This window comes from Arachis hypogaea, chromosome 14, assembly GCF_003086295.3.
Source record: "Arachis hypogaea cultivar Tifrunner chromosome 14, arahy.Tifrunner.gnm2.J5K5, whole genome shotgun sequence".
Lineage (NCBI taxonomy): Eukaryota > Viridiplantae > Streptophyta > Magnoliopsida > Fabales > Fabaceae > Arachis > Arachis hypogaea.
In genome coordinates this window covers 141,574,628-141,585,958 of record NC_092049.1, presented here as the reverse complement: position 1 = coordinate 141,585,958, position 11,331 = coordinate 141,574,628, and the positions used below count along the sequence as shown (strand labels likewise).

Genomic DNA, 11,331 nt, shown 5'->3' with positions numbered 1-11,331 from the left:
ATTGCAATCTCTAGAGTTTGAATCCTAAACCTTTGAAGTAGGGAGGGAGAGATATGCCATATGAGTTAAGACTGATTGACCTACTCAACCAAAGCTTTAGTTGCGGTTGGTATTTTTTTTTTTTTGGACATGGCCATGGGCCAGAGATCTGGCCCTGCCAAACAACTAGAACCCAATTCGTCCCATAACCTGACCCCGTTGATGCCCGACCCTAATAGTCTTGCATACTTGGACTCTTGGAGCATGCTATTTTTTGGGGACAATTATACATGCTGTTTTAAAAAATTGCCAGCCCTCCAAAATAAAAAATTGGGCTTGGAACATAGTCTTGTATGAATTTCGGATCCAGTTATGTATTGTACAAAAAAAAAAAAAGCGTATTGTGAAGATAATGTATTAAGATTCAGACGAGAATACCCTGAATGAAATTAAAAAGACAATTGTATCCCTAAATCCAAAACCCAAATCGAAAAGAAGCCGCTTCTGAAGATTTCAATTTTTCGCAGTTTGCCCTAATCTCTCTGGTCGCCTCCCAAAAGCTGATTAGCTGAAAGGAAAACGCCGCGCCACTGCCTGCAACCACCGTTCTCCGGCCGCCGCCCCTCACCACTCCCTATCTCACCTTCATCATGAAGCTCGTCAGGTCTCTCTCTCTCTCTCTCTCTCTCTCTCTTTTTCTTTTTTAAATTTTGAATTTTGAATTTTAGGGTTTTAGAACTTAATATGATGTTATTTGAGCAGGTTTTTAATGAAGTTAAACAATGAAACTGTGTCAATTGAGCTCAAGAATGGTACCATTGTTCATGGCACCATTACAGGTTGGTTTTTTTTCCTTCTTCATATTTTTGTTACTGAAAAAAATTGTTATCTTAACCTAATTCAGTGATTGCCAAATTCTTATTATAATGCTTTCATTAAAAGGTTATCAAACTCGAGAGTTCATTTGAATTCGTGTAGCTTAGGTAAATTTGAATAGTAAATTTGAACTCTTGAACTCTTAGTATGCTGACCTTGCTTGCAATTAAAGTATTAGATTTGGAGTAGTAGGAAGATATTTGATTTCTTGAAACTTGGTTGATTATTGGAAAATCTCTAAGCTTTTTTAGAATATAAGTTCTCTAATTTATGCTAAAATTAAGCTTATTATTAATGATTAGTAATGCTTATTATTGCCTATTGGCCGGTGTCGAATCTACTTTCCAGTGTCTGGAAAATCATGTTAATGGTGGGACATTTTGCCACAGGTGTTGATATTAGTATGAACACACATTTGAAAACAGTTAAAATGACTCTGAAAGGGAAAAATCCGGTGACTCTGGATCATCTCAGTGTGAGGGGTAACAACATCCGTTACTATATTCTTCCCGACAGCTTGAATCTCGAGACTTTGCTTGTTGAGGAGACACCTAGGGTCAAACCCAAGAAGCCAACTGCCGGTACTCTATATAGCTTTTCTCCAGAGTTCTTCATTCATGCTCTTTCGGTTGTTCTAATGGTATCCCTGTCGTAGTGAGTTATGGACTTAAAAAGTTTTTATTGCATTTGCAGGGAAGCCTTTGGGGAGAGGACGGGGACGCGGGCGTGGACGTGGTCGTGGTCGCGGCCGTTGAGTTGTGGTTCATAATTTTTGTGACATGTGGTTTGAAGCTATGTTTGGGAGGATTTCTGAGGTGGTGTTAGACCTTTAGGAACATCTGAGAAGCAGAATTGTTAGTCTGTTCCAACTGTTTTCTTGCAGAAGCTGATTTCTCTGATGTATCCTTAATTATGATTAGCTTATAACTACCGACTTAAGTTTGACCCAACATTTTAGCAATATTGATGTACTGTCCATGACTTAGTGATGATACAAAACATAGTAAATAGGCCCAAGAGAAAGCCTAATGCTCTTGAACTATTTGTGAGATATTTCCTGATTATTCAGATTCTTATGTTTAATACATGCACGGCATATATTTAAGAATGTGTGCTTTATAAATCAATGTAGTAGTGAATTGTTCAGTGTGCTGCATATATGATTCACAGAACAATGTTGTGTTTTAAAAACACCCTAATCATATCATGCATTCAACATACTAATTACTACCTCATTGAGGCAACTTCCTGGACTGAAAAATGGCAAACTTAGAAACATTAGAATATGAATATTGCACTCCATTCTCTTTGAGGAAGTCCTCAAGCAATTCCTTGTGCTTTTCAGGGTCAGCACTCTCACATTCCAACTCATAGTTTGTACCAAAGTCATAGTTGGTCTCATCCAGCTCCAGCTTCAACCCTCTCCACTCATGCACAGCCCTCAAGTTCCTAAACCCTCCCAAGCACACAACCCCACTTGCACCAAAACCATATTCATCTCTCACCCTCCTCAGTACCTTCGAATTGTCGACTGATAAGAGCCTCCATGGCTCGGCAATGCATGCTCGACCGAGCACAGGGTCAAATGGCTCCTCATGCTCCTCCATGCGGCTCACCCCACCTAGTAGGAATTATTGTTAGTACACACAAGAGTTAACTGCATGAATAAGTCTTCAATATCTGAAACTATAATAGAAAGAGGAGTAGTAATTAGTGTTTTCTCATCACCACTACCTGAGATCATAGGCTTGGCTTTGAGGGAAAGAACACAATTTTGATCCATGTCGTAGAACCGGACTCGGAGAACCGCAAGGTTGGAGGTGAGCTCTGAGTTTGTTCCATCAAAGAAGATGTTTTCTTGTATTAAAGTTTTGGTGTGAAATTGAGAGAGCAACTTGGAAAGCTTCTGGTGAGATGCTGAATCTTGTAGCCGAAGCTTAATCTCTACTTCCATTTGTAATTATAACCTTCTTAATCAAGCTTGACAGAGAATGAGTTGTTTCAAGTTTCCCAAGTTTATTCTGTGCCTCTTGAAATGGATAAGATTCATGCTAAACAACAATTTCCGTGAGACAAAAGTATAGTTCAAAAAACAACAAAACCAAACCAGGAGGTATATGCTTTTGCCTAAGACTTTTTTTTTTTTTTTTTCTCAAAATTTTAATTGGCGTTAATTTTTCACTACAAAAGAATTGCAATTACATGAAGATTATGTAAATCAAAATTATGTATACTAACAAAAATCATTTTTTTAACTCTTTTTTTTTCATGACACAATAAGATAAAGAGATATAAATATATTGTTATTCTTGTATTGAATGAAACACTGAAACAAATACACTTATCTCAATGAGACTATAGTTATATATAAACGTTGACCAAAAACATTTTTTACCCAAATAAGAAAAATAAAATATATTAAAAAATAATCTTCTCATCTTTGGCTCAAACTTATCATAATATATATGTTTTATTATAAACTCTTAAACATATTGTCCAGCCACATTACTACAAAACAATATTATACAGGTAACTTCTCGCCATAGCCTTTGGTGATGAGATATAACTAAGTTTGCCCCCTTATTAGTTGAAAATAATTAACATTACACAAATTTCAAGAAAATTGAATTGATTTCATAAAAGCTTATAAACTCTTTGATTTTTCCTCTCTCAATTTGACTTCATTAGTATATAAAAAAAAATGGATGGAAGAGAGAAAGGTGCCATAGCAGCACTAATAATTTTAATTGGTGCAATATTAACTTTTGCATGCTTCCCTTTTTTGCTAAGAAAACATCATCAAATAGTTTCATGGGGTGCACATGGTGTTGCTCTATTCATAGTCTTATTCTTTGCTCTATTCTCTTGTTGTGTTACTTGTGTTCCTCATTTCATCAAAAGGTTCAATAATAGGGGCAAGATTGCACCATCTACTTCTTCTTCTGATACTATTGTTGCTCATCATCATCATCAACAACAACAACAACATCAGCTTGTAGCCATGGTTTGATCTTTGATGCTTCATATCATCATCATCATAATGCATATAATTGCTCAAACTTTAATATTATGAAGCTAAGACTCATTCATGGTGTTAGAATATAATTAGCATCAATTAGTGTTATTTAGTATATCTGAATATTTATTATAGAAGATTACGTCTTTATTATTACGATTCTCTTAGTACCTATAAATATCCTTGGTGGAAACTCGGGTGCAGTCGACTTCACGTGAAGTTGATAGTTGAGAGCCGTTAGATGAAAATTTAGTCAAATCAGTCAAATCATTTAACGACTCTCAGCTATCAACTTCACATGAAGTCGACTGCAGCCGAGTTTCCACCAATATCCTTTCATATTGTATCATTCCAGACAACTTGAATAAACAACCTGAATACACTCAATAATATACAAATCATTTCTCCAGTCTAGTCTCTTGTTTCCAACACATGGTTTGTGTATTTGACTATTTGTGACTGAATAAGCTAAGCCATATGTATTATATATTTATATATCGTTATTGCTAAGTTTACTTATTTTTATGATGTAATTTTAAAAAATATATCTATATAGTATAGAGTTTAATTATGATATATTTCAAAATTATCATATATAGTTCATGATATATATGAGTTTTTTTTTTTTTGGGTGTATTATTCTTATTTTGGCCTTGGAGGAGTTTTATTGTCTTACCTCGTGCATTATTTGAACAAATTTTTTTTTTGGGTAAGAAGGAGCATGCCCAACCACTTGAACACGTGACCCTAAAAAAAAAAACTTTACTCATATCACTTTAGAGATAGAATTCTATGAAAAGATTAAGAATAAACTATTTTGTAGTCAACAATTAATTAACATTTTTATTTTTCCTTCTTAATTAATATCTTGATTATCCACTACTTTATTGATGACGAATTGTATATAAGTTCATCATTATTAGTTATCCAATTATTTATACATAATAGCTAATAACTAATGCATAAGTGACTAAATTCATCGGTCTAAACATGGTATAATTTAACTTGAAGTAAGCCTCAAATTCAAACTGTAAAATAATTAAGTGAGCGACAACATTAAAATTTAGATAGAAAAATATATTTAACATTGCAGTAATTATCATCGATTCGGATATAGTTACTTTTATTAAAATAATTCATATAAAATATATACTAAAATATAAAAAAAATATATTAAAAATATATAAATAATATATATAAATATAAAAGTATATAATGACTGATTCTTATATATACTGTCATATAGATGTTAAAATTGAATCTGTGATCAAATCAATAAAAGTATAAAATAAAAATTTAAAATACATATCTTTACTAACATTTTAATAAAAATTAAATTTCAAATTCTAAAAATAATTAATACAAAAATAAACATAAAATTTGTCAGTATTATTACATTAATATCTTAATTTGACATAATAAAAATAACAATATATAAATTATATCTAAAGAATAATTTTAAAATTTTAGTATTTTTTTATTTGACAAATATAAAGTTACATCCTAATTGGTTTTATTTTTATTTGCATTTTTCACAGAATTATTATTAGATGGCTTAAAAGAAAACATGTCATGCATGTTAAATTTGGTATAAACAAATGTAGCACCTGTCTAACCTAAAAAATAGAGCACTTAAAAAAAGAAAATTAGTAGTCACTCAAATTAAGAGAATACAATTTGGTATCATATATAACTGGCCTAAACTGTGTCATTTCAACTCTATATACAAATATTATAAATATTATACTCAACTCTTTAATAGGATATCAAGCCACATATACATACATAAACTAGTACTAGTATAATATATACATAACTTTTCATCCAAACCTTTGGTGAAATGAAATACTAATATACTAATATACTTACCCCTCAATGGTAGCCAAAAGTTATATATAATAAAGATGTAATGTTATAGTTTTAATTGAACAAATCTTCATTAATTTAATTTTAATTTCACCAATCAACATTATAAAACATATATTATGAATGCAGTCCCAAGGTCACACACACACACAAACACATATTTATATAAACAGATATGTGTGTATTCTCATCATTTTCTGCCAAAGATAAGAACAACAATAATTTCTTCTCCATTCTTTTCCTTCTAGAGGGGAAAAAAAAAGAAAAAAAAAAAGAGAGAGAGAAAGAAGAGTAGTGATGTTGAATAGCAGAGGAAAATCAGCAATTCTAGCAGTGTTACTTTTCTTCAGTACGATCTTGTCATGTTTATGTCTAATCCTAGTGTTCCATTTCATAAAGGAATTGGTAGCTACAACAAAGAACAAAGCTAGCACTAGTACTAGTAATTATATTAATAATAGGAATCATAATAAGCAGCAACAAGAAATTCTTTGGGCAGGGTTTAGCTTTGCTTTGATCATAGTTTTTGCATTTACTTTTGTTGTGATTGCCATATTTTCTGGTTGTGGTATGATTCAAGAAATTGATACTTGTAACAACAAGATTGCACCTGCACCCATCACCGATCATGATCATCACCATCATCCACCCACTGTTTAGCATATATATAACACTTTATTTATGCAAATTATTATTATTATTATTATTAATTCATGGGCCTATTATCAAAATTCTTGTCATTCTTACTGATTCTACAATGCAGAATTAGTTATTTTGCTACTTATTTTTAATTTGTTGAACTTTTTTCTCCAAAATATGAGTAAATGAGGCTAAAAATTTTTTATATGGAAGCAAAATGAATAATATACTTTAACATGATAATTTTTGGTATTTTTTAAAATTATGGGAGTACTAAAAAGTTGAAAAAAATTTAGAATACACAAATCGCATGACTTGTGGTTGGACAAATATGAATTTCGGAAGCTAGAAAACGGACCCTCCGAGTTGTTTGTTGTTGTCAATTTTTTTATGAAATAGAATATCAAACGCAATTTGGACCGTCCGCTTTATTGATGGAGAACTCGCATGGTCCGAATTCTGTTTCACTGATACCACATGGCTGTAAAGCACCTGTATTCTCCAGTCCAACACCACTTTTACTTCCATATTCAAATTAAAAAGTGAGTAAACGAAGCTTGTTCTTATAGTATATATGAAACCTAATCTCTGACCCTGAGTTTCTCTAAATAATGTTGGTTGCACATATATATATTATATCACAAAATATGAGAATTGAAGAAACATTTAATTTATCATGAACTAACTAGTGATTTTAAGTACACATTCATCAAGTTTTTTTTTTTTTGGTAATGCATTTCATCATTTATGTTTTATACAAGTCCATTGGATTCATAAATAACACATCTATATATATTACAGATTTACAGTTTTTTTTTCCCTTTCTTGGATACATAGAGAAATATAGTTTCAATATGATATGAACAAAACTAACTTTCAATATTGGTGCAATTTTAGCCAATGAGTAATAACTCAAATGACATAGTCTCCCCATACTCAATTAAGAGGTTGCGGGTTCGAGTCTCATATCTTTGGTAAAAAAAAAAAAATATTGGTGCAATTTTATCCGTATATGTCCATTTAATAAAACTGTTCCAAATATATAAATTATGTATATGCAAAAGAAATTATTCTTTATTCAAATTGCTTGAAATTAAACCAAACTATAATTAAACCTTTCATTCTTGCATCCATGAAATTAAAATAGCAAGCAATGTATGAATAGAAAATAAAATAAAGAAAGAGTTAGTTTCAGTAATTGTTAAATAAAAGCTCATTAATTTTGATTTCCAAGTTTCGCATACATTAATTTTTTTTGCATGTTTATACAAGGCTAAGGCAAATTAAACTACAAAACAAAATCAAAGCATAATAATAATAAGGAAATTAAATTAATGAAAGATGATTAATTATTAATAATTAAAGCCACAAGGCACCAGCTTGTTTGAGAAGAGGAACAAGAGTGCCATTGATGTGAAAAGCCAAGACCCGATCCATGGACCCAACAAGCTTGCCGCCAATGAACACAACAGGGACGACGGCGCCGCCACTGATTCCGAGAAGAGACATCAAAGCACGCTCGATTTGTTTGCCGTTGGGGAGAAGGTCAAGGTCGTGGACCATAGGGTTGACTCCCATGCCGCAGAAGAGAGTTTTCATTGCATGGCACATGCAGCAGCTGCTTATGGTGAAGATCACCACCGCGCTCTCTGACGCCAGCCTCCCCACCCTCTCCATCGTCATCTCCTCCTCCGCCACACGGTGACGGTTACTTCTCATGCTCATGTAGTAGCTCCATGACGATGATTGTTGGTACTGCATTATCAAACTATAGCTCTCTGTGTTTTTCAGATTCTTGATGAGTAGTGTTCTTGTGCTGTGACAAATCGTGAAGCCAATGACATCATTTATATAAGGAAACTCTTCTGCCTACGTGGAATAATGTTACTTTTTTCTAAAGTTTGGAGTGAGAGACTTGGATACGAAAATTTTAGGTGAGGATGGAAAGATTATGTCATTTAAATTATAATTTATTAGCTATTTTGTTATAGGGTAAAGTATTAAATTGATCCTCTATGTTTGGACGTAATTCTATTTTAGTCCTTAAGGTTTAAAGTATTCTATTTGAATTCAAAAAAGTTTCATTTAGCATCAATTTAGTTCCACAATGAGGTCAAAGTTAAATAATTAACAAAATGTCCTACATAATAACAGTACAAGAACAAAATTGATAATCTGAAGAAAAGTACAAACTCTAGAGGCACAAAATCAACCGTGGATGCATTAATATATTTATTTATTATTTTTCTTATAATGTAAATAAAATATTTTTTATAGAACTAAAGAGAATGATAAATAAATATATTGATGCATCAACGGTTGATTTTGTGCCTCTAGAGTTTGTACTTGTTCTCCAGATTATCGATTTTGTTCTTGTACTGTTGTTATGTAGGACATTCCGTTTTTGACCTCACTATGGGACTAAATTGATACTAAATGAAACTTTTTTGGATTCAAATAGAACACTTTAAATCTTAAGGACAAAAACAGAATTACGCCCAAACATAGGGACCAATTTAGTACTTTACCCTTTTTTATATATCTTATTAATATGTAACATTGTATTTTCAACAGATAAAGAACTGAATTTCATTTAAAAGTTTGATGTTAGTTACTGTATGTATAAGATGAGATTTAAACTCTAAATACTTATTTAAATAGTTAAATAAATTGACTATTAGATCAACCTAAATTGATTACATAAATACAATGACTAATTCTTTAGGCGTGGTTTATTCATTATTTAAGGACAAACTATTAAGTAATGAATTAAAGATATTATATATATGTATATATTAAAATTGGCTATTAAAATTAGTTATTACGTATTTATGTATAAATATATATATTGTTTAATTAATTTTTAATATATATTTTATACTAATAATTAATTTTAGTTTATACTATTATAATCATTACTAAGTATTTATCTATTTAAAAAGAAATGATTAATTATTAATTTTTGTTTACTAGATTCAAACTCTATTTTTTAACTATCAATTACTTTATTTTTTATTTTTCCAATAGAAAAAATATATACTCCCAATAAATTGGAGGAATTCATTCACTATTTCTTTATTTTTTATTTTCTATCCTCTGAATAACAAAACTATATCTGCATAATTAAAATAGTAATGAAATGAAAATAAAAAAAGAGAGCTTAAAAGGGTAAGAGAGAGTGATGCAATTGATGGGGCTGAGAGGGGTGGCTTTTTTGTCTGTTGCTGTCGCAGCGCGTGTGATGATGATCTGACTTTTATGTTTTGTTGAGATTCATTGTTGTCACTCACTTGTCTCTCTTCTTCTCTTGTGCTCTGCCTTATTTACCTCCAGCTATTATGCTACATCCATGCAATTCCAACATCATCATAATTTACTTAACATTAGGATATTATAATAAAATAACAAAACTTTCTACTAGACATAAGTCAGATCATTTGTGAGCTATGCAACAGTAAAGCTGGTGCCAAAGAACCCGGGGAGTTTGTCCAACATAGAAGAAAAAAATAAAAAAGAAATTCATATTAAGTAGATAAAAAATATTAAAAAAAAAATTAACTATTAGAATTAATTATTATATATTTATGTATAAATATATTTGTTATTTAACTTATTTTAATATATATTTTATACTATAATGATTGATTATGATATACACATAGTATGGTTAAAAAATAATTTATACATATTAAAAATTAATATTTTTCGTTTGTATTTGTCTTGTACTTAATTTAGTATTAAATTACTAACCGATTTTGTTCACTAAAAATATTAATTCCCTAATATTTTTCTTCTGAAGTTACAATCTTAAGATTACACTGCTATTGCTTGCTGTTAGGTATATATAGTTAATAATTTTTAATAATTAATTTTGGTGGGAAAAGTGAAAAAATAGACGGACCTAGCTATAGGTACACTACATACATATAGAAGAGTTTCAAATATACCGAAAACACCGGTGTTTCAGTCGTTTTAATCGTTAATCTGAATTATAAAAAATATATATAGCATATATTAATTAAAATTAACAGTTAAAACAATTAGAACACCCATATTTTTCGGTACATTTGAAAATTTTTCTATACATACATACTCCATAGAAAAAGGGAGTGTGCGTCCTTTCTTGTCGATTAACCTCTCTTTTATGTCTTCTCACGTGACCCATGCATGCATATCCTCTTCTTTATTACTAAAACAACATTCATCATAAATAAATAAAATATATATAAATATATAGAGTAGTAATATCCTAAAACTAAGCATCTAACCAAATTTGATACCTGAAAGTGTTGTTGTTATGACTAATGAGATTAAGTAGTGTTCAATAATTAAATATATAAATAATATTTTCCTTGAAAAATGGAAGTGACGAGTCAAAGTTTTATTTCTTTAGTTTATTGAAATATGCTGCTCACATAGTCACACATGCATTATATATATATGTACCTTTTTATAATGATTATTATTAAATTTTTTTTGGTATTGTTATAATGATTATTTTTGTCTGGAATGATTACTATTGATGCATGCTATGTATGTGCGTACTTGTCCAAGTCCAAGTGTGTTAGATCACAATCTATCATCATTCATTCATCATATGCATATATAATCACACAAAAGTATGCTCACTTTGCAAAAGTAAACGCTTTATTATTACTTGAAAACGACTATACTCTAAGCTATATAAACACACATTGCGTTTGATTTTGAGAAGAAGAAGAGAAGATAAACCATAAAAAATAAAAATATAAAAATTAGTATTTTTATATTTTATTTATTAATAAATTAAATATAAAATAAAAATATAATTATAAAAAATTAAATAATAATAATAAAAAAATAAAATATAAATTGTGTTTTAGTTGCGTGTTTATATATTTTTAAAATATAAATTAAAATACATTAATTTAGTATTTTAAAATATAATATTATTATTTATATCTTATTTATTAAAT

The 11,331-nt window shown here is 30.1% G+C and overlaps 3 protein-coding genes across 3 annotated transcripts; 1 reads left to right on the top strand and 2 right to left on the bottom strand.

The window, feature by feature from the left end:
• Nucleotides 1-390: 390 nt before the first annotated feature.
• Nucleotides 391-1,982, top strand: LOC112798129 (small nuclear ribonucleoprotein SmD1a). Its single transcript, XM_025841312.2, has 4 exons — nt 391-643; nt 742-818; nt 1,245-1,436; nt 1,549-1,982. The coding sequence occupies exons 1-4, from the start codon at nt 630-632 to the stop codon at nt 1,608-1,610; spliced, it is 345 nt and encodes a 114-aa protein (XP_025697097.1). The 5' UTR covers nt 391-629; the 3' UTR covers nt 1,611-1,982.
• On the bottom strand, nt 1,954-3,194 carry LOC112798128 (triphosphate tunnel metalloenzyme 3-like). Its single transcript, XM_025841311.3, has 2 exons — nt 2,590-3,194; nt 1,954-2,476 (listed from the first exon to the last, which is right to left on the bottom strand). Exons 1-2 carry the CDS (start codon nt 2,807-2,809, stop codon nt 2,088-2,090), a joined length of 609 nt encoding a protein of 202 aa, XP_025697096.1. The 5' UTR covers nt 2,810-3,194; the 3' UTR covers nt 1,954-2,087.
• Nucleotides 3,195-7,706: 4,512 nt separating this feature from the next.
• On the bottom strand, nt 7,707-8,182 carry LOC112794508 (putative glutaredoxin-C14). Its single transcript, XM_025836507.3, has one exon. It carries the CDS (start codon nt 8,135-8,137, stop codon nt 7,736-7,738), a length of 402 nt encoding a protein of 133 aa, XP_025692292.1. The 5' UTR covers nt 8,138-8,182; the 3' UTR covers nt 7,707-7,735.
• Nucleotides 8,183-11,331: the final 3,149 nt, after the last annotated feature.